Genomic DNA, 22,371 nt, shown 5'->3' on the forward strand with positions numbered 1-22,371 from the left:
ATCAGTATTCAAAATTTCAGCCCAGAGGTAAATCTTTAACATTTAGACCCTTTGTTTGTCAAATTTGACTTCACCAACCTTGAATTTAAATACACTGCCCGCCAAATGCAAAACTTCAAATCAGTAAAAACGAATGAAGAGCTAATGCATGCTAATGAAATGCTAATGACGAAATTGACAAATTGTAAATAAACCTCAACATGCATGTGTCTCCAGTAGACACTTGTGTTCAAGTAAGTCAGTAGTTCACAAGACACTGCTATGTTCAGATTACAGGCAAAAGTGTCCCAAATTATGCTCATATGCAACTCAGATCTGTTTTTCATAACAGTGTGAACAGCACAAACCACATGATTTGGGCCACTTTCATATGTGGTCCTAAATTTGATACAGCTCTGATGTTTTGTAATGTGACCTCAGTCTGAACAGTCATATCGGACTTTAACGTCACTCTAGAGCAACATTCGCCACAATTCTGTGCTCACTGGAGTCACTTCAAAGATTTGACATACCCAAAGTTATCAGGACAGTTGCGAAAGGTAGTCAGTGGAAGGACAGTGATATGTCAGAACTTAGAACACTCTAAAAAATGTTTGGTTAAAAACAACCCAAGTTGTTTGAAAAATGGACAAACCCAGCAATTGGGTTGTTTTAACCCAGTGGTTGGGTTAAATGTTTGCCCAACCTGCTGGGGAGTTTTATTTAACCCAACTACTGATTAAAAATGACTATATGGCTGGCTTAAAATGAATCCAAAATAGGTGAGAAATTAAAAATCAGACACATAATTACTAGAGGCAACAATAATAATCAAAAGGTGTACATTTATTAATAAGCAATTTAATAAATGTTTATTGTTTATTATTCATTATCTTATTAATAAATGCTCATTTATTAAACATATTAATAAATGTTAATTTCCAGCATATTTTGGGTTCATTTTAAGCAAGCAATACAGTAATTTTTATACAACAGTTGAGTTAAATAAAACTACCCAGCACGTTGGGCAAACATTTAACCCAACCGCTGGGTTTGTCCATTTTCAACCCAACTTGGGTTGTTTTTAACCCAGCATTTTTTAGAGAGAAGTATTACAGTGACAGCAAGCAAAACATGAGGGCTCCTATCATAAATGTTTAAAAACTCTGCTCTCTTTTTTCGAATCCTTGTCTTAGTTTTTATATAGCCTGCGATCTTATTGTGAGTGATTCATCCATGCATGTTTTTTATTTTTTTCAAAATGTCATAACTCAATTTTACAGTGAAACAACTAACTCTGGTGACAGACTTCTTCAATTTAGTCCACTTGACTTAAACCCTTGCCCTTTCTTACAACTGACTGCAAGCTTGCATTCAGATCTGCCTCCATCCACTCAAACTACTTTTTTTTTTTTTTAACAAAGAAAACTATGAGAGAAACTCCTCTTTATCAGTTCAGGTCAGTTCAGTACTGTGACCAGATATTGGCCACCTTTAAAAAAAATAAATGATAATAATAATGTGAACAGACACACAAATAAATCAGTTCTGAGCAATAAATCACAATTGCGCACTAAGACTTGCAGTGTGAACGTAGCCTTTTTACACATCTTTTTAGTACTGTGCACTTGTGACTGGATCACTTAAATCAGATGGTAAAACTAGGACCTTAGATTAACTTTTTAATCTGAAAACAAGGCACACTGTCTGAGGGCTACAAGTGTCTCAGCATCTCCCTTTCTTTGTGAGTCAGAGATCAGACATAAGTGCCTTATATGAGGCAGCAGAGAGATGAGGAAATGATGATGAGTGCAAAGGCATCCCCTTTAGCCTCTATCTCCAACTGTCTCGTGTGCTCCATGATGAAGATGGAAGTGAAGCTAAGAGCGCTGTCACCCTCCTCTGGTTAACACACACAGACCGAGGGGATAAATCACAGCTGTAGAGTTGGGATGAACCATGTGTCAGCATGGGTCAGCCACACATTACACTCTCTTCAAAAACTATTCATCTTCAGTGTGTATTCAGCGGCTAGAAATAATTACTCCTACTGACCCGCGTAACACCACATGACCAGTGGTCAAACCAGCTCAGGCAGAGTAGTCATCTGCGTGGAGAGGGGTGGGAGTGAATTATAGTCCTGTGGAGAGCAAAAGGACGTGCCACTCAAACACACACAATGTTTTGTGTGTGCGCGTGTTTTATGAGCGCTCTCCATAGACATGATGATTTTATACTGTACAAACCTTACTTTCTTACCTAAGTTTTACAGAAAACATTCTGCGTTATATATATATATATATATATATATATATATATATATATATATATATATATATATATATATATATATATATATACACACAGTACAGTCCAAAAGTTTGGAACCACTAAGATTTTTAATGTTTTTAAAAGAAGTTTCGTCTGCTCACCAAGGCTACATTTATTTAATTAAAAATACAGTAAAAAACAGTAATATTGTGAAATATTATTACAATTTAAAATAACTGTGTACTATTTAAATATATTTGACAAAGTAATTTATTCCTGTGATGCAAAGCTGAATTTTCAGCATCGTTACTCCAGTCTTCAGTGTCACATGATCCTTCAGAAATCATTCTAATATGCTGATTTGCTGCTCAATAAACATTTATGATTATTTTCAATGTTGAAAACAGTTGTGTACTTTTTTTTCAGGATTCCTTGATGAATAGAAAGTTCAAAAGAACAGCATTTATCTGAAATACAAAGCTTCTGTAGCATTATACACTACCGTTCAAAAGTTTGGGTAAGTAAGAATTTTTTTTTTTTGAAAAGAAATTAAAGAAATGAATACTTATTCAGCAAGGACGCATTAAATCAATCAAAATTGGCAGTAATGACATTTATAATGTTACAAAAGATTAAATTTCAGATAAACACTGTTCTTTTGAACTTTCTATTTATCAAATAATCATGAAAAAAAATATTGTACACAAATATTTTGTTCAATTGTACACATTAAATGTTTCTTGAGCAGCAGATCAGCATATTAGAATGATTTCTGAAGGATCATGTGACACTGAAGACTGGAGTAATGATGCTGAAAATTCAGCTTTGCCATCATAGGAATAAATTACTTTGTGAAATATATTCAAATAGAAAACAGTTATTTTAAATTGTAATAATATTTCACAATATTACTGTTTTTTTACTGTATTTTTAATTAAATAAATGTAGCCTTGGTGTAGCCTACATATATACATCCTCTTGTACCACTGTTTGAAGAATTTAGACCACTACCAGGTTTTGGAAGATAAATTCTTCAAATAGTGGTACAAGAAGATGTGGTGCTGGTCCTTCAGGAGTCATTCTCAAGCTGTCGGTCTATAAGACCTATAAAAACCCAGTCTTCGTGTATTTTATAACACTTCAGCTTGTGATTCTTATTAAGAGCGGGTAATTTTTTAGGATTCTTTAGCTAACCCAAGTCTCTGAGATCTTGACACCTTGCACTTCTGGAGACTCCAGGTAGGTTGGTAGGTTTTCCAGGTAGATTCTGGAAAATGGTGGCACTGGAGACTAAAGGGTTCCTGATGGTTTCACACTTAATTCTTCACCTTAATTCTTAATTATTTTGCAGTTAACGTGTCTTTTCTTTTCCACCTGTTTTTGTATGACCCCAATGACCCAATGAGCGTTTTGCTGTCCCTTGGTCATGCTTTAACTTTGCAGTTTCTAGTATTGCATTAGTATTGCGTCCTTCTCGTGAGTATTTAATAATTTTTGACTTTTCAGTCTGAGTTAAATCTCTTTTTTGGCTCATTTTGCCTGTAAAAGAAAACCTAATAAAAGAATAAAGCCTAATAATTCTGCACACCTGAATATAAGGCATTTTTCATTTCCAGCCTTCATGAACAATTATATATCACTTATAAATTATTAAAAACAATATTAATAGTAGTTATTAAGATTGATGTGGATTGGAACTGGTAAAATGTGCTTGGAAAAAAAAATATGATCAGAAAATCAACTTGCCTAATAATTCTGCACACAGTGTATTTTTGTTTTTTAACCATTCGTTTTATTTCCAAAGCTTCAGAACATAATGGCACTTGCATTTATCTGCCGCAAATGTACAGCAAATGCTCTAAAGAACGTGGGAGTCAAGCAGAAATGAGATATACATTCTCTGCTTGCAGTGCGTCAGGAAATCAGGAAAGTGAGTAAAACACACACAACTGCACACCAAAAGTGCTAGTGAGAAAGCACCCTTAAATCAAACCAAACATGCCAAGTGTGAACACACCCTTAGGGATCACAAGGGATGACATACCTTCTTTTGTGGAACATGGAAAATAAGGGGATATTTGAAACATGACTTTTTTTTTTTTTTTTTTTTTTTTCATCCAATGGAAGTCAATGGTCACCAAGACTGATTCGGAAGTCATAGTTGGGCAAAACTCAATAGTGGTGAAAAGGAGATGACAGCAAGTATGATTTTTGTGTTTTCTCAAATTGCATTTTTTGGGTTGGGGTGACAGCATTTCAGAAGAAGAGGACAAAATAGAGAGATGAGAGGTTTACAGTCACTCCTTCAGCCCTTGTATAACAAACAACCTCACACTGATTAGTTTTTTTTTTTTTTTTTTGTAAATTAGTGCTTACGGTAATAACACAAAGTTTAGTTTTATAAATGTTCTTTAAATGAAAAAAAATTAACAAACGTTTTTAATATTTACAAATGTAATTAATAACTGTGGAAACATCATCATAGTCTGTGGAAAGTGTCCATTGAAGAGATGTCAGGACAGTGACACAAAAGCAGGTATAGCATGCTTCCTGTTTCTGCTTCCTCTTGAGCTGACAGGCCAGGTGCACGTTTAATTAGCACAGGGGAAACTTCCCCCAACACACACACAGCAGGCTAATCAGGTGTCAGTGCACTGTTTGATCAACAGAAAAAAAGTTGACAATTCCTGACAGAGAGGGAAAAAACAAAGCAAATGATAACACGTGAGAAACAATGCGAGTTAGCCCATTAGCAGCTCTTTCAAACACTCATATCTGCAAAAGACCCTTAGTGCACTGACACAGCGATGTTAAAGTCTTCCTTCTGTTCACAAACCACAATTACAAATAATTGCAATTAAATTTGGAAGTTTTACTAACATTGAACAACACAACAAATCAGCAAAATGCTAATTTACCTTTTCTAATTGACTCTCTCTAGTAAATGCCATGTGACTGATCACATAAGATTCTCTTTGCAGCAGAATGCAAAACATTAAATTTGTGCTTTAAAAACCCACCAAAATAAAACTAAAATTAAGCATAATGTAAAATATAAAAAATGAAAGCACCAATATGTTTGTGATTCACACTACCATTCAAACGTTTGGGGTCTGTAAGATTTTCTTAAAAATGTTTTTGAAAGAAGAATATTATGCTCACCAATGCTTCATTTATTGGATTAAAATTACAGTAACGATGGTAATATAATGAAATGTTACTACAATTTAAGATATCCATGTTCCATTTTAATATTTTTTAAAATGTAATTTATTCCTGTGTTCAATGCTGAATTTTCAGCATCATTTCTCTAGTTTTCAGTGTCACATGATCCTTCAGAAATCATTCTAATATGCTGATTTGGCGCTCAAGAAACATTTCCTATTATCAATGATGAAAAAGGTTGCACTGCTTAAAATTTTTTTGGAAACCATGATACATTTATTTTTCAGGATTCAGTAAAAGTATTCATTTAAAAAAAAAAAAAAAAATTAAAAAAAATCTTACTGACCCCAAACATTTGAATGGTTGAAATTAAATTTAAGTAAATAATGTGTAAAAAAAAAAAAAAAAAAAAAGTAAACAAAATAAAATATCAGTAGCACAAAATAAACAAAAGCATGCAAAATTAAATTTAAAAAGTACAAAAGTGTTTAAAACAAATTTAAACAAAAAGGGATAAATTAAAAAATATTAAACAACTATAATTAAGAATGAATAAGAATTAGACTATATGTGCCAGAAATGACAGCACACCGTCAGAGACCCACATCTAAACATACACACAGCTCAATTCATAGCGTTTACTGTCTCATTTACTGTCTTCCTGAATATATTAGCTAACTGAAACACACACTGGAGTGACAGCAGTGACACTTCCTCCCCGTCGCCATGGCAACCCAGATTATCATGAATGAGCGGGAGGGAAGAAAGGATGATACATAAATTAATTAAAGTAAAAAAAAAACACACAAGTAGAGAATTAAAGTTGGTACATCTGTCAACGACTCAGCTCTGCTCGCTAATACTTGTGTTGGAACATTTATACCCTTGAAGTAAATGATCCGCTGTGTAATTGGCAGCGGAGGAGAGGAGAGAGGGATGATGGTGGATCCTGGAAGAGCTGATAAGGAAGCTCTTTCTTCAGAACCAGGAAAAGAGAAGAAATACGTTTAAAAAAACCTTGCCGTTTAATCCCCATTGTCATCATGGAGCAGGGGACGCCATTACAAACATAGATATCCCAACTGAAGCTGTCTGAATGTGAGGAACAGAAGACAGTGTGTGGCAGATGTGTATGTGTGTGTGTGTGTGTGAGAGAGAGAGGGGAACCGGGTTCCTGGATTAGTCCAACCATACGTGCCATCCGTCAATGGCGAAGAGGCCTGTCAGAGTGTCAACTGCACAAAAACACACACACACACTACGAATGGAGAAAATGTCAGACAAACTATGTGTGACAATGCGATTAAGCAAAAATGTGTTCAGACACGTATATACAGCTCAAAAAACAGACATACACAGTGGGAAAGTATCAGAGAAGGATTATGTTCATAATCACTGTGTGTGTCATACTGATCTGGCTGTTTATAAGCAAAGATTACTGTATACGTCAGCTTTAAGTGTGCGACAATGGCCTGCAGAGTGTGTGTGTGTGAGTGTGTGTGTACACTCGTTTTGTTATTCTTTCGGGCCAAATGTAGAGCTTGCAAGGCTCTAACTTTTTTGGAATTAAGGAGTAAAATAATGTTACGTTTTACATTTACACTAGGGCTGACTCCTAATAGTTGCCTGGCAAGGCCAAACTGATATATCTTCTACAAGATATATCAGTTAGTCACAGAAAAAAAAAAACCTTCGCAGTCCATGAGGGACAGATCGTTAACAGCAGGTCCCTGAGGTTATTACAGTATGTCGGGCAGGAAATCCAAAAGTTCGCGTTATCGACCTCAAATTTGGCTTATCATTTGAAACATGCAAGTAGTAGCAACTTTACATGACTGCTCGCTCTAACGTTAACCTAGATAAACGTGTGCTATTAGCCTATTAGGAGCATATCCATGTGTTTGTGCAGAGTGTGGAAGTTAGCGTGCTTACTGCAAGTCATGAGGCGCTGGCAACAGTGGAAATATTCCGTCATTTTTGGTCAAACAGATAAGAGTAATACACCATTCGAAACTTGTACTTTAAAAAAAAAAAGTAAAAAAAAAATAAATCTTACTGACCCCAAACGTTTGAATGGTTGAAATTAAATTTAAGTAAATAATGTGTAAAAAAAAAAAAAAAAAAAAAAAAAGAGTATTACTACCAAACAAAATAAAATATCAGTAGCACAATTATTTGTGCAAACTCACATTAACATGAAAACGTTGTGCCTTTGTAAAATAAAGAAAACAAACAGGATGTGCTTTCTGCTGTCTCTGTGAACTTGACCGCATCAAAAATGAAAACAAAACTCAGTGTATACTTGACTCACAGACATGAGAAACATATCTATAGAAATCTTGAAATGTCAAGCTATTGTCAACCAAATCAAGTGGAAAACAAATATTCTCAAATCAGCTATGTAATCCATATGAAACGTGCATATAGATGACGAGTCAGTATCGTCGACTTAATCTCTGCAGCCGAAAAAACAGAAAACATCATTAATAAATTATTAAAATATTTAGACAGTCTCCTTGCGTTTTTCACGACACATTTAAAATCATTACTTTTGTCGGTGCGCTGTGGCAAGCTTTATGTGTGTGCTTGAGCACTGATTAGCCTATGTGTCATATATTATGCATTATTATGATTTATATGGCTTATTAATGTACACGTGCAATTAATCGACTAGTTGTTTAAAGGGATAGTTCACCCCAAAATGAAAATTTTGTCATCATTTACTCACCCTCAAGTTGTTCTAACCCTGTATAAATTCCTTTGTTCTGCTGTACACAAAGTATACACAAAGGAAGATATTTGGAAAAATGTTTGTAACCAAGCGGAACTCACTGATGACCATAGTATTTTTTCCCCTACTATAGTCAATGGGGGGCGAAATCTGCTTGGTTACAAACATTCTTCCAGATATCTTCCTTTGTGTATACTTTGTGTACAGCAGAACAAAGAAATTAATACAGGTTTGGAACAACTTGAGGGTGAGTAAATGATGACAGAATTTTGGGGTGAACTATCCCTTTAAATCGATGACTAATAGTTGACTAGAAAAATATTTAGTCAAGGGCAGCCCTTAAAAATGTTTAAAACTTACTTTAAAACTTTGGCTTTTGGAGTTTACCAAATGCAGCAGCAAAAAAAAAAAGGCAGTGCATAAACATCCTCCTCAAACAAGGCATGATGGGACAGACATCTTCAGCCAGTCTCGCTAGAAGAACAGGACACTGACATCTGCTCATCACCATAACAACTGAACTTGAACCACCAACCTTGGCTGATCTCATCTAAATAAACAAAAAGAGAGACGAGAGGTCTGGCCCTATCACAAACACACTGAAAGAGAGAGAGAGGAGGAAAAGGAAGAAGAGCATATGATAGACAGCAAAACAGAGCAGCTTTCTTTATGCAGCCCTGATCATGTGCTTGACAGTAGTTCAGGGTGAACTTACAGCTGGATGACCAGGGGCACAGAGACTGAGAGAGCGAGAAGGACAGCCAGAAACAGAGAGAGAGGGAGTTTTGACAGTAAAATTACCACAAGCATACCAATGAGCGTTCAATAGGCCACCGCTCACAACCAAAACTGTGTGTGTGGGTTGGTAAAGGCAGAAGAGACAGTAATGAGAGGCCAGTGTCATGCACCAGTGACCATTCAAACGCTCGCACTCGCTCTCACTTTCACTCCTCCTGCACCTCACCTTGAAACAACTAGACATTTGACAAGGTGTCATTTAACCTGTTAGTATGGTCATGCCACTCTTGAAAAATGCCAACGAAAGTTGTGACGAAGTGAAGAAAACAATGGCCGTGTATAAACTGCAGCTATGGATGTCACTCCTTTTCCTAAATGCTTATTGCTATTCTGTTCACAAAGAGTTCGGTCACAAAGAGATATAGTCTTCCTCTATATTAGGACAAACAAACAATTTGAAAAATTGATCGATGAATGGAAAAACAGTTTCAAACTGGTTAAACAATTGACATCCGTGTTTCTAGTTTACAACTGTGAGCAGTCAAAATGTTGCAATGGTTATAACTGTCAATCATCCCCATTTTGGGAACCCCATATTCACTATTTGCACGCACACACACGCACTCATTTTAATACATTTTCTGCAGTAACATTATATTTTGCTCATCATTAGGTGATGACTTAATTTTCAATCCTAAAAATTTGAAAGATTTATTTTCCAAACTGGTTAAACACAAACCCCGTCCTGTAGCCGATTTCATTGGTCAACTCAATTATGCAGTCACCTGTCAAGAAAAGTTCAGATTTCAGAAAAATCATGATTATCAGTATTTGCTACCAATGATTTAAATTTGATACCAATGCAAACCAAACCATTTTGGTGACCACTGACTTATATTATATAGAGTAATTTCTCAAAATATCTTTATGATCCACAGAAGAAAGACATTCACAAAATGACAGAATTTTCATTTTCGGTTGAACATAGATATGCTTTAATTCCATCCTAAACAAATAATAAGATCACAGATCACAAAAAAACAAAAACACAATTTGGAACAATATTTTTAATGTGAAGATCAATCCCCTTAAATGTTTAGTTGACTTTAAAATGAAAATGACCCGATGATTTACTCATCCTCAAGCCATCCTAGGTCTATAGCTTATGACTTTCTTCTTTCAGATGAACACAATTGGAGTTATATTAATAAACACCCTGATGCTCCCAAGCTTTATAATGGCAGTGCACAGAAACCAAAAAAAGTGCATCCATCCATCATAAATGTAGTACACACGACACCAGGGGGTTAATAAAGGCCTTCTGAAGCGAAGCAATGCGTTTGAAAAATGTATATTAAACACATTCTAAAGTAAAATAACGTAAATTAAGCAACATACTATTGGTATTACCCTACTACGCCATAACGTACTACGTTATACGTCATGTAAGTAAGTTAGGCTTTAGACAAAAGTAGAATCCGTATGGCCGTTTGGCTGGAAGCTAGTTATTTTACTTATTAACGTGTTAAATATGGATATTTTTCTTACACAAACGCATTGCTTCGCTTCAGAAGGATTTTATTAACCTTCCGGAGCCATGTAGAGTACGTTTATGATGGATGGATGGATGCACTTTTTTGAGCTTGAACAAGTGGTTTCTGTGCACTGCCATTATAAAGCTTGGGAGCATCAGGGTGTTTATTAATATAACTGATTGTATTCGTCTGAAAGAAGAAAGTCATATACACCTAGGATGGCTTGAGGGTGAGTAAATCATGGGGTAATTTTTTTTCATTATAAGCAATAGCAGGTATATCCATCAAATTCATCTGAGAAGCATCTAAAAGCTTCCTGTTTCTCTCTTTAAATCCATTGCCTGTGCGAACCCAGCAGTAGGTTGGCAGGGCAGGATACATTTTCCTGTCTGGCGCATGCAGACATAAGCACAGCCTTCCAACTGGCACAACTATGGGGCAGTGCCTCGTCACCCATTGGGCATCCACACACACACACACACACACACACACACACACACACACACACACACACCAGGTGCTCAGGCCCACTTTCACTCCCCTCATTTATAGAACATAACTTATGATGTACAAATTAAGAGTTAGTGTTTACAGGCTCTAGTGAAAGTGGCCTCCTGTAGTTCGAGTAAAAGAGGGACTTTGGACTGGCAATAGGAAGCAGATGTTGGGCAAAGGGCTGCCATTAGCTAGTTTCCCTTTACAAGAAAAGGTGAGCTATTACACAAGAAAATAAATTCACAAATAAACAGCGAAGAAGGGGCCTGCTGTTCAGTGGAGCAGCCAGATGGAAAAATTATACAGTGATTTTACTTTTCTTTCTCTTTTTTTTCGACATTCCATGTTGTTGCATTATGTAATGTTAAAAAAAGTTAAAAAAAATTTAATAATTATAATATATAAATAAATGATTTATAACATATGAAAAGAAAAGACTATTAATAGAATTAAAAGACAGCTGATGAACAGATTGAATATTCATACATAAACATTCATCGACTCGCACATCAGTTGTGGTAAACGGAAACTCAAGCATGTTTGCATGATGCATTTGAGAACCAATGAGGTTCATTCTCATGTGTTACGCAGCACATTTGAGCTTCTGGAAGAGGTTTGTTCTTGCGCATCAAGCAGTTTCGGTTGAGCTTCTGTGAGTAAAAGCCTAAATTAAATCTGTTCATCATATAAAGTGATCGAGTCTCTTCAGAAGATTTGGATTAAACCGCTCGATTAATATGGATTAGTTTTACGATCTCTTTATGAACTTTTTGAAGCATCAAAGTGGTGGTCGCATAGCTGTCAATGAAGGGACAGAAATCTCTCAGATTTCATCAAAAAAGATATTCATTTGTGTTCCGAAGATGAACGAAAGTCTTACGGGTTTGGAATGACATGAGGGTTAGTAATTAATAACGTCAGAATTTTCATTGTTGGGTGACTTAACCCTTTAAGACTAAACTGTTGATGTCTAGGTTACAAGGTCAATCTTATGTTTATTCAAAGCTTTTCTGAGGTGATCCTATTGTAATTGATCACATCGATTATTGACTATACATCACCACTGATCAGCCAATAGCTGCCAAATCAACCCCTATGTATGTGCCAGACCTCCCCCGTGAGCCATACGGCTGACTGAGGCACGTTTAGGTCTTACTTCATGCATTTATCCAATTGGGTGTACAGCTGGTCGAATAAAGGTGAAAAACAAATATTAAGCCAATCTACTGTAATGCACTACACACAAATACAGTATAACAGCATAAAACATAGCTGCATTTGAAGCTAAAAACAGGTGGCTTCTCGGACTGCTTTCTGTCTCAAATGCATATTGGATGGCATTGACAGTCTTTTTGTGATCGGATCTTATGAGTATGCATTACCAAGAATAAATAACTCCTTTCAAGTGACATTTTAAAACAATAAGTGGATCTCAACACAAAAACTAAATGTTAGAATGAAGGTAAAATCTTTAGTGTCAATGGCAAATCTCACCCTATGACTCATAAAACCAATTACAATCTCAGACAGACTATAAAAAGAATATAAAAGCTGATAAAGCAGCCCTTTTAAGAAGAAGAAACAAGTCTACTGAAGCCCAACTTTAGGAATTAATGTCTTTATAAAAATTATGTTATAAAATAGAATCATAAAAATGGTCAGACATCTAACAGGATGTTCATAATGTGCATAATATGGGCCTATAATACAAACCCACATGAATATCTGATAAACAACAACAGCCTATAATGGTTATTTCATGATCATTACTCTTAATAAATGCAAATAAGTTATAATGGAAATGATGGAAATAACCATAAAAGGCATTTAGGGGATATGAGCGTGTGTGTGTGTGTGTGTGTGTGTGTGTGTGTGTGTGTGTGTGTGTGTGTGTGTGTGTGTGTGTGTGTGTGTGTGTGTGTGTCTGTGTGTGTGTGTGTGTACACTGGACCTCTTGATGATATAAAGGTGAAAAGCTTCACAACAAACAAATCAACCTTAATCCACACATTGGATCAATGCGACTGCTATAGGCCTCAGGGTCGCCTTATATTACTCCTCAAACTTCATATTCACTCATTGATTTGCTTTTCAAAATAGTATATCACTGAGCTCCAATGGGAGAACGGATAGAGACAGGGGCCAGGGTCAAGCACAGCTCGCATACATGTTAGCGTAATATTGATGTCCCAGCAGAAAGAAATGACTAAATATCCAGATCAATATCTAGTTTCCCTGCAACAGCAGAGCAACGAGGTGGGGAAATATAAATATACATCTTTATGACCACAGAAGCCATCATAATGAGAGAGCTGAATGAATGTTTCCCTTAAGGTGAAGTGTTTGATTAGCGGAGGGCAGAGGTTAGTGCCGATATGCTGATACAGGAAAATGAGACTGATGGCTCAGGCCAGGCAGGGGCTGTGGAGATGACAGCAGAACAGGGCTGAGCTAAAGTAAGGCCTGTTCGTACTTGTTAATCGAGCTTTAAGTCATTAGTGATGAAGCGGATTTCATCATCAGGTGCTAAGGGCTTACGGAAGGAACTGGAGCATTCATTAAAAATGTTCTGAAAGAGCATCGGATAATCTAAGCATGTAACTCATCGCTCTTTTAAAGGTTACATAAGCACACATTTTCATCTTAAACACAATGAAATCTGGCCTAAAGATAATCCTTGGTTCATTTCAGATGACTATTGTTCAAAAGTTTGGGGTCATTAAATTTTTTAGTTTTGGAAAGATATTAATACTTTTATTCAGCAAGGATGCAGAAAATGTATTATTTTACAAAAGATTTCCATTCCAAATAAAAGCTGTTCTTCTGGATTTTCTAATCCTTAAAACTTATAGTTTCCACAAAAATATTAAAAAGCAGCAAAACTGTTTTCAGCATTAATAATGACAAAATATAATAATAACGATTAGAAATGTCAAATCGGCCAAATCAGCATATTACAATGATTTCTGGAGGATCACGTGACACTGGATACTAGAGTAATGATGCTTTAAAATGTAAAAGTAATGATTTATTAAAATATATAAAAAAAAAAGTTATGTTAAATTGTAATACTACTTCACAATATTACTATTTTACTGCATTTTTATCAAATAGATGCAGCCTTGCTGAGCATAAAAGACCTTTACAAACATTTTAAAGGTAGTTTAATGAAATTTGGGGCCATATCGGGCCACCAATGCTGCATCAGAGTAAATGAATGAAAGAAATATATTAATATTTTAATAAATAAAAAAGACCATGAAACACTTGTTCTGTTCTATATTTCTTTTTTAAATCTATATAAAAACAATAAATGTATAAATTAATAATGAAATAATAATAAAAAACAATTAAAAAAAAGATCTGAAATGAGTTAAAATATAATAATAATAAAAATCTGCTTCCTTTTTTTTTTTTTTTTTTTTTTTTTTTTTTAATCTAGTGTTGTCAGATCAGTCATTCTTTAATTGAAAACATTTTCACCAGGAGTCCAGTAAAACACTTGATCAAGGATTTGGCAAGGCAGGTGTTTTTACTTGCCATTTAGCAGATGGCTTCACCAATGGATATGGATCAGCCTAGACTTATTTACAGCTCCAAACCATTAGAAAAGTCAGCGGCACGCACATGGTTCAATTGAACACAGACTATCTACCATAAAAAAGGAAGAAGCGCAGATGATGCGTTACCTCTTAATTAAACAAACACCTATGCCTGTACTTAATCACTCGGTCCACTCACTCTCCCTCCGTGTATCATAAAACAAAAGAGGCCTGACTAAGGGGACATTCAATGACCACAATCCAACCCTCGACCCTTAAATCACAGGCTTTGCAGGGTCTTGTGCAGGGCCTGTGGGAAGGGAGCAGGGTGGGCTGTGGGTAGCAGCAGTGGAAAGACTGACACGGTGTTGTGGCAGTAAGTAATGCACGTGTGGATTAGCGGTATGATGGCCTGATCAATACCAGCGGTTCCAGCCATTAGGAATGCAGCAGAAAACGACCCCCTATGGCAATAAAGCACAGTGTCCGCCTGCTACTTCATTTGCTGCCTCCATTAGTGTAATGGTATCATTATCAACTGTGGCAGTATTTTTTTCTAACACTCCCACCCTCCCTCGTTCCCTCGCCTGTTTTTTCGTCTTTTCAGATTTCAGGAATCAGAAGTCATGAGCTACACTACACTGCCTCCATATTTTCTTTCATTTTTTCTTTCTTTTTCATCACCGGATATAAATCTGCCCCTAGCGTGGCTTGAACACCGGTCTAATTATGTATTCCTGAGTGTGTTTTATGTGGCTGTCCGACACTGTTTCTCTATTATGGACTCATTAATAGGACGTAGGCGTACGGTGACGAACAGAGAGGGGGAAAACGACAAGGGGGGCAGAAAAGCTGCTGATTACGCCGAAAGTGACACCACCTCCCGCTAAAACACCAGCTCCGACATGACAGCGGCTCGGCATTAGGACCTATAAATCGTTACTTTAACACTAATTTACAGAGGAACATTTTGTGGGAGAAATTGATTAATCAAGACTGGCTGTGTGGCCTCATAATCAGGCCTGAACTCAACCTAGCTGTTAATTTAACAGAATCGCCAAGGGGAACACAAAACATTTTAATGAGTGTTCAGGAACGAAATAGCCTAAACAGCTTTCCCCAGCAAAACACACGAGCCGAGAAAGCCAATGAGCCGAGAACTCTCTGAAAGATGGGACGGGAGGAGTGAAAGCCTCTGAACATCTGGCAACCCTCTGTGTTCCTCACGTACACTGCTGCTGTGAAATAATGCAATTCATTATTTAAAAAAAAAACTTTTATTTGTTTATTTAACTACAATTTTTTAATATGTTTAGTTATTTAATCAAATGCACTATTCATCACAGTACAAGCTGAACATAATATGCAGTCATCAACAAAGGTGTCAAAAGGCCAACAAAGTTGTGGGTGTGAAGAAATAAAACATGCTCAACAGATGGAAGAAAAAAACAACAAGAAAGCGCTTTTCTAATTCATAACTGTAAGGAAAGAAAAACAACAGGGCCCACATCCCTCTGCAAATGCAATAAAATGGCCAAAATGGCATTTATAATTGAATAATATTTCAGTGGGATATTTGTGGTCACCCTGGCAATATTAAAAACAGCAACTCTGATTGTCCAATGTCTCTTGACCATCCATTAAAACAGTATTTTCAGATTGAAGGCCATGTAAGGCTACTTTTAGCCTTAAGCATGAAGTCAGTTTTTAATAGGCTATTAGCCAATAGTCTTCCTCTTTTAGTGCATGATAATGGAAGTGGTCTTTTAAAAAAAAATAATAAAAAAATAAATAAAAAAAAAATCATACACATGTGCCACATATGGTTAGGAAATGCCTGGCAAAGCTGAACTAAGGATAAATATAATTCCTTTTTGAGACGGATAGTTCACAGGCCCTCTGCTGACATCCATCCACATCCTATAGTTATTGGGCATAAATGCACACATGTTTATGGCTGAGACAACAACGTACTCCCTTTTATTTATTAAAATGATTAAATGGACTTGCATTTTATATTGAGGAACCACAGGAATCCACACGCCAATCACTCAGTCTAGCTGATCTGCGGTTTCTGCCCTGATCCATTTATTTTTGTGAAGGAGAGAGATAAGATGGGGAAGGGTAGCAGAGCTGTCAGTCTGTATGTCTGCTGTACAGACCCAAAACTAGCTGGATCAAGTTCTCAAGGAGTCAGAGACTCATCTGGTCCCTGTGGCAGCTGCAATAATGTGGAAGAACCACATACTACATAGATTCCCTGCTGTCAGACATGAACCAAGAGCATGCATCAGAGAGAGCTGACCAAAACTGAACAAAAGAAAGAACAAGGAGTGGAAAATTAATTGTATGGTTCAAGAAAGAGAGAACTGATGAGAAATAGGCTGCTGACTTTACTTCTAATAACTCAACTTCACTAACTACTCACAAATCAAACTACAGTCATTTGAAATGCAAACAAAATGCTAAATTATTAAATGTATTTTGATTATCAAAACCAAAGCATCTTAATCACAGACAAGATCAGAAAGTGACGTCAACTTGTTAAAGCTGCAGTCCGCGATGTTTCCTCTTTGTCGCCATCTCTGTTTGAAACCTGCAATTGCAGTCATATGCAGAACAGTTATCTGTATGTGCGTTGTGCATCGGCACAGCTCTCAGCGCGGATGAGTCTAATGCTTGCTGTCAGTCACCGCACCGGTGTGGATACTGAACTTCAGAATCACAGATTCTACGTCTTGAAAGTATGACCAATATAAGAATGGAAAATATCATCTGAACAAGTAAGTAACATTTTTGCCACTTTTGTTCTGACCAACTGAGGAAAAAAGCACTAGGCCTACAATAATTAGTGCTGCCAATGATGATTAAATCTAACGATCGCTTAGCTCGGATCATGCCAAACCGTGCAAATTATTATTACTGTCATACTTTGTTCTCAAATCATTAATGTTAACAACATCAGCATTACTATGACTATGTGTATTTAGTGTATATTAGCGTTACCTGTAGATTTCAATTTCTGTATCCACTCCACAGTTCCAAAGTCTTTTGCTTTTTTACTACGGGTGAATCTCCAGGTGTCACTGATGATTGTCATTTGGATCTTTCTGGATTACAATCCACCATCAAAATGATAAGTTTAATTATTTCAGCTGCTGTGAGAAAAGGCTATAAATGTGCCGCTACTGGCAGCTTCCTCACATGATAAAACCGAGTAGCCTGGACCCCTTCCTTTCTGTTTACGGACGTGACGTAATGACGCACAGACAAACTGCTGCATGCTCAAATTTCCAGCGGAAATCCACCATGTCGCTCTTATTATAAAACATTATTACAAGCTTACCGTTGTGAATCGAGACAAGATAATGAGATAGTTTTGAACACTGGCTGGTTATGTACTTGCTCAAAAAATTATTTTGGACCATTTTTAACCAAAAAAAGTTACGGACTGCAGCTTTAAGTTCAATTATAAATACATTTAACATTTTTAAATATGCCAGCCTGTTAAACATTACTTACTTCCATCCAACAAAACAGTAAACAATTATTAGAGTCTTTATTTTATTTTTTTATTTTTTATTTTTTTAATGGGGCAATGGTTGCTCCTGGAATTGATTTTTCGGGCATTCTGTACCTTTAAGAGGGCATTTTTTTCTATTCGCATAAAAACACAGTGTATGTCAGTGTATTCATGTCAAAGATACGTTTATGTTGTGATGAAGACCAATATGTCACTGTATGTATATACTTTCAGTACCAACAAGCTTCACAAAATGACACACCGACAAAGTAACGGAACTTGTTCAGATAAATACAGCTGCACCACAACCTATTACAGTCTCTGCTAAATTACAAACACGACCTATTCATTTCCAGACCAGCTCATGGATGAATCACCCCAGTCCAAAAACAGGTGAAAACACGACACATGCGCTTTAATAAATAAGTAAAATCAATTAGGAATAGTTGGTTTAGCAGAGACACCTGTAAAAAGACAGACACCTGGACACGCGTCTTCTCTTTACTTCATTCATTAGCACCATGATTGAACGCACTGTAATGCCGCCACAGAAGCCATTTCAGCAAAGTCAGTGTGTGGCAGTCATGAGAAAACACTCCCCCCGCTGTGCCTCAACACACACTCGTGTGCCGGATGACTGTGTACACACACAGACAGAACTCTTGCGATAAAAGAAAGGAAACATTACAGGAGCAATCAGCAGCATCACATGCGCACTTCAAATGAACACACAGCACCAACCAGCGCATGCAACACCGCAACGGGCACACTGAACAGTGTATTACAAACTCCACAACTACATGTGGTGCTTGGCTAACTGAGAGAAAACTACAAGCGATACCTTTCTCCTCTTTTCCCTCTCACTGTCATCCGATCTTTTCATGTTCCTGAAGTACTGTTTACGCTGCCTCGGTTTCATAGCGCGCCGTGCTGGGGTATGTAGTCCGCAGATTGTGCCGTTAGCGTGTGAAATTTTCTTGAGTGGATGTAAATATACACTTAGCGATGTTTATGAATTTTTAGGAAACCGGTATGACAATGAACATGGTGTTGTTATTTTATATTGGTGTTTTATTTTTAAGTCGTCCCGAGTATTCCGGTTAGGACTTCGTTTCCCAGAATCCTCGCGCCAGGAAAAACCATGCTTGTAATTTGAGTAGAACCGGAAGTGGATATGGGCGAAAAGCTCCGCAGTTGTTTGGAGAGAGGTGTGTAATAGATTTTATGCAGTGCTAGACGTGATGTTAAAAGAATGGCTGTTTTTACTAAATGTGTAGACTAGTATATATTAATAATGTGTAACTATCTGATAAAGTGACTTACCCTGCAGTGAGTAATGGAAACTCAGCTTAGAATAGAGTTTAGGTACCAAGTTATTCGGTTGTCTCCGGACTTTTTTTATATGCATATTCAGAATACTTAAAATATAACAGTTTTGTGACCAGGTTTTGTGACCTTTTCAATGTTATTTCAAATAAACTTTTCATTATTATTATTAAAAAAAAAAAATCATTATTTTTAATAGTATTAAATATTGTATTAATTGTGTTTGTATTAAAAAAATAAAAATATTCTTTCATAAAACATTCTACATTTGACTTGGTGGATCCAAAATGGTCAGTATTCATATTCATGCATTTTATTCATGTTTCATGTTAATCATTTAATCATATATGGCTTATAATTTATCAATATTATCTTTGATTTAATATATTCATGTAATCCTATTTCATAAAACAATAATACATATTTACAATCTATGATAAAGACAAAAATGGGATAAAGAATAACTTTATTGCCTTTTGTTTTATCACAGATTGTAAATATATATTGTTTATGTATGTGTGTGTGGGGGTGGGGGTGGGGGGGGGGGGGTGTTAGCATTGTTTTTTTGTTTTTTTTAACCCTCTATGCTATATGATATCAATGAGGAAAAATTATTTGTTGTTTTTCCTGCTTAAAATTGGACACTTTAACAATATCTATAAACATTTTCATAATTTTTTTATTTATTCATTTTTTAAAAGTTTGTTGCCTCGAGGCAATGGACAAATTGAAACGTTTGGCATTTTCATGTAGAAAAAAGAAATCTATTTATTGAAAACATCAATTTCTTTAACTAGACACTTGAACAAACAAATTTATCCAGTTTTTAATGTATTCAAAATTTCACATTTAATAAAAAGTAACATTTTATATCCAGCTGTTGCTCTCAAGCAACATTATACCATCGTGGAACACAAGTATTACCAAACCATTATATCTTTGTCATCATATAAAGTTATAATATCCTTCTTTATCCTCATCTCTCTCAACCTCACTCTCTCCCTGATGGACTATCACTATGACCTCATCTTCCTCATCACAGAAAGACCCCTCATCCTCACCCTCATCAACTGCCAGTGATACCTGTGTTTTATACCTTTATGAAGTGCAATAGAAAATGTGCAGATCATAATATATATAGTATGTGAAATACTATTCTTATAAGTGCATTACAACATCATGCGGAAATGCAAATATATTTAGATAATACCTTTGTATTCAAACCCATTATGGCTGCGTGGCCTTTTGCTATTCCATTATGGTACAATGTTGTCTTGAGGCAACACATAGTTTTTTGTTATTTTTCTCTAAAACATTTGATGATATATATTGTAAAGTTCTTGAAAATACTTCTTTACTTGCCACTGAAGGTGATTCATATTTCATTTTCATATATTTATTCTTATTTTGTGGGTGATCAAATGGATACAAATAAGTGAAAAATCTACTTTTCAGGGGTTTTAAACACCATGCATTACAAATAATGGTAAGATCAAGTTTGTCAAAGAAATAATTCCTCATCAACTCCTTCGACTGACTGGATCTCATTGCATCAGACTGAACTTGGACTACACATATATGTGAATCAAATTTGACCAAAATATGTAAATAACACATATTAGGATCAAATTAAAACACATTTTCTTTGAGGGCTGCCTTGGAGCCCATGAACTGATCTGATTATATCATTATGGTTTTCAAATTTGACTCAAGGATCACAGGTGGGTGTAGTTTCTTTGGACAATAGAGAGTAAATGAATAATAAATGATTATACCATAATTAGATTTAATAACACATAGCTGAGTTAAAACAGAGCATCTTAGCCACTGTTTGTACTCTCCTGAGGTTTGTCCTTGCCTTCAATGAATGGAAATCAGAAACAGAGCTTTGCAGCTCTTACAAAAATAGTCATCGTGCTTTGAGCATATTCCAAAAAGTTAGTCTTTGCCAGGTCTCTTACAACCTCTTCTCCAGCCTTTGCCCAGGTGCTGTACAGCTGAAGACAGAAGGGCCCCAAAGCAGGATATTCCATTTTCCAAAAACACCACTTTGAGCTGTAATAGAATATGTAGCAGCATTTGTGTATGACATGGACATAACCCCCTCTGAGCGTCTGAGGTCAACAGATATCTCATAATGCATGTGAAGCAGTGTTGAAAAGCACTCCGCTGGTTCCCGGTTTCAGCCGAGGACAAAAAGACCCGCTCTGTGAAAGATATACAGGCACGAGCCCCGCGGAGGGCCAGGGGGGTATTAAAAGGTTTCAAAACACCTGCTATGTATTAGCATTACAGACTTTGATCAGTGTCTTCATTAGACTTCTTTGTAATCTCTCTTCTTTTATGATAGGGCTGAGCCAGGCGAGCCTGGTACGCAGATTGAACACATGTGTTCTCTTCACCTGTCTTGTAAAAAGCTCAAAGCACTCATACTTTCAAAGATTTCAGTGTCTCTGTCATCTTGTTGCAATAAACAGGAGGGCTCTTTTGATTCCTATTTATAACCTACATTTCCGCCCTTCTCTTTTAGCTTTGGAGGGAAATATGTGTTTGAAAAATACCTTGAGCAAAGTGGCTCCATATGGATATAAGAGCATAAGCACATGTGTCTATGGGGGATTCTTTTGTAAGCTAATGGAAAGGAAATTATTATTCTGTCATAGCTTTATTAGGAAACAAAAGTTCATGTCTGTTTATGCTTCACATCCAATCATTCAATTAGCGTTTCTTTAGTGTGTGCGTGTTAAACCGGTCTTCGTATATTACATCTGTCAATCAAGGCTTGTGTAAACGCTCACCAGCGGGACTTTGCAGACCCAGCAGTGGCGGATTGCGTCTTTGAGCCGGTGCCTGTCAGCCTGCTCTGCATCCAATCATCCATCTCATCATGTTCAAGAATACTTTTAATACGTGATCAGCAACTTAAACGCAGGTTGAGGGGCAGCGCGCTTTCAGATGTGGTACAAGCTCGGGTTCAAGAAAAAAACTTGAGCGAGACGGAAAACTTTGAACTCCTGCAGCTCATCAAATCCTCCTTGTCTTTTGTCTGGCCAATTCTCTGTTCTC

At 36.4% G+C, this 22,371-nt stretch overlaps 1 protein-coding gene across 7 annotated transcripts in view; it reads right to left on the reverse strand.

Moving 5' to 3' along the window:
• Nucleotides 1–18,942, reverse strand: part of fto (FTO alpha-ketoglutarate dependent dioxygenase) — a 160,106-nt gene extending 141,164 nt beyond the window's left edge. For all 7 annotated transcript variants that reach the window (XR_007184138.1, XR_007184137.1, XM_048184626.1 and 4 more), the window contains exon 1: nucleotides 18,821–18,942. Coding sequence is in view for 5 of the 7 variants with exons in the window: in XM_048184626.1 (XP_048040583.1) it covers nucleotides 18,821–18,898 (78 nt within the window). In the remaining 2 variants the exon portion in view is untranslated. The remainder of the gene's footprint in view (nucleotides 1–18,820) is intronic.
• Between the last annotated feature and the right edge of the window lie 3,429 nt (nucleotides 18,943–22,371).

The sequence above is a fragment of the Megalobrama amblycephala genome, linkage group LG3 (assembly GCF_018812025.1).
Source record: "Megalobrama amblycephala isolate DHTTF-2021 linkage group LG3, ASM1881202v1, whole genome shotgun sequence".
Lineage (NCBI taxonomy): Eukaryota > Metazoa > Chordata > Actinopteri > Cypriniformes > Xenocyprididae > Megalobrama > Megalobrama amblycephala.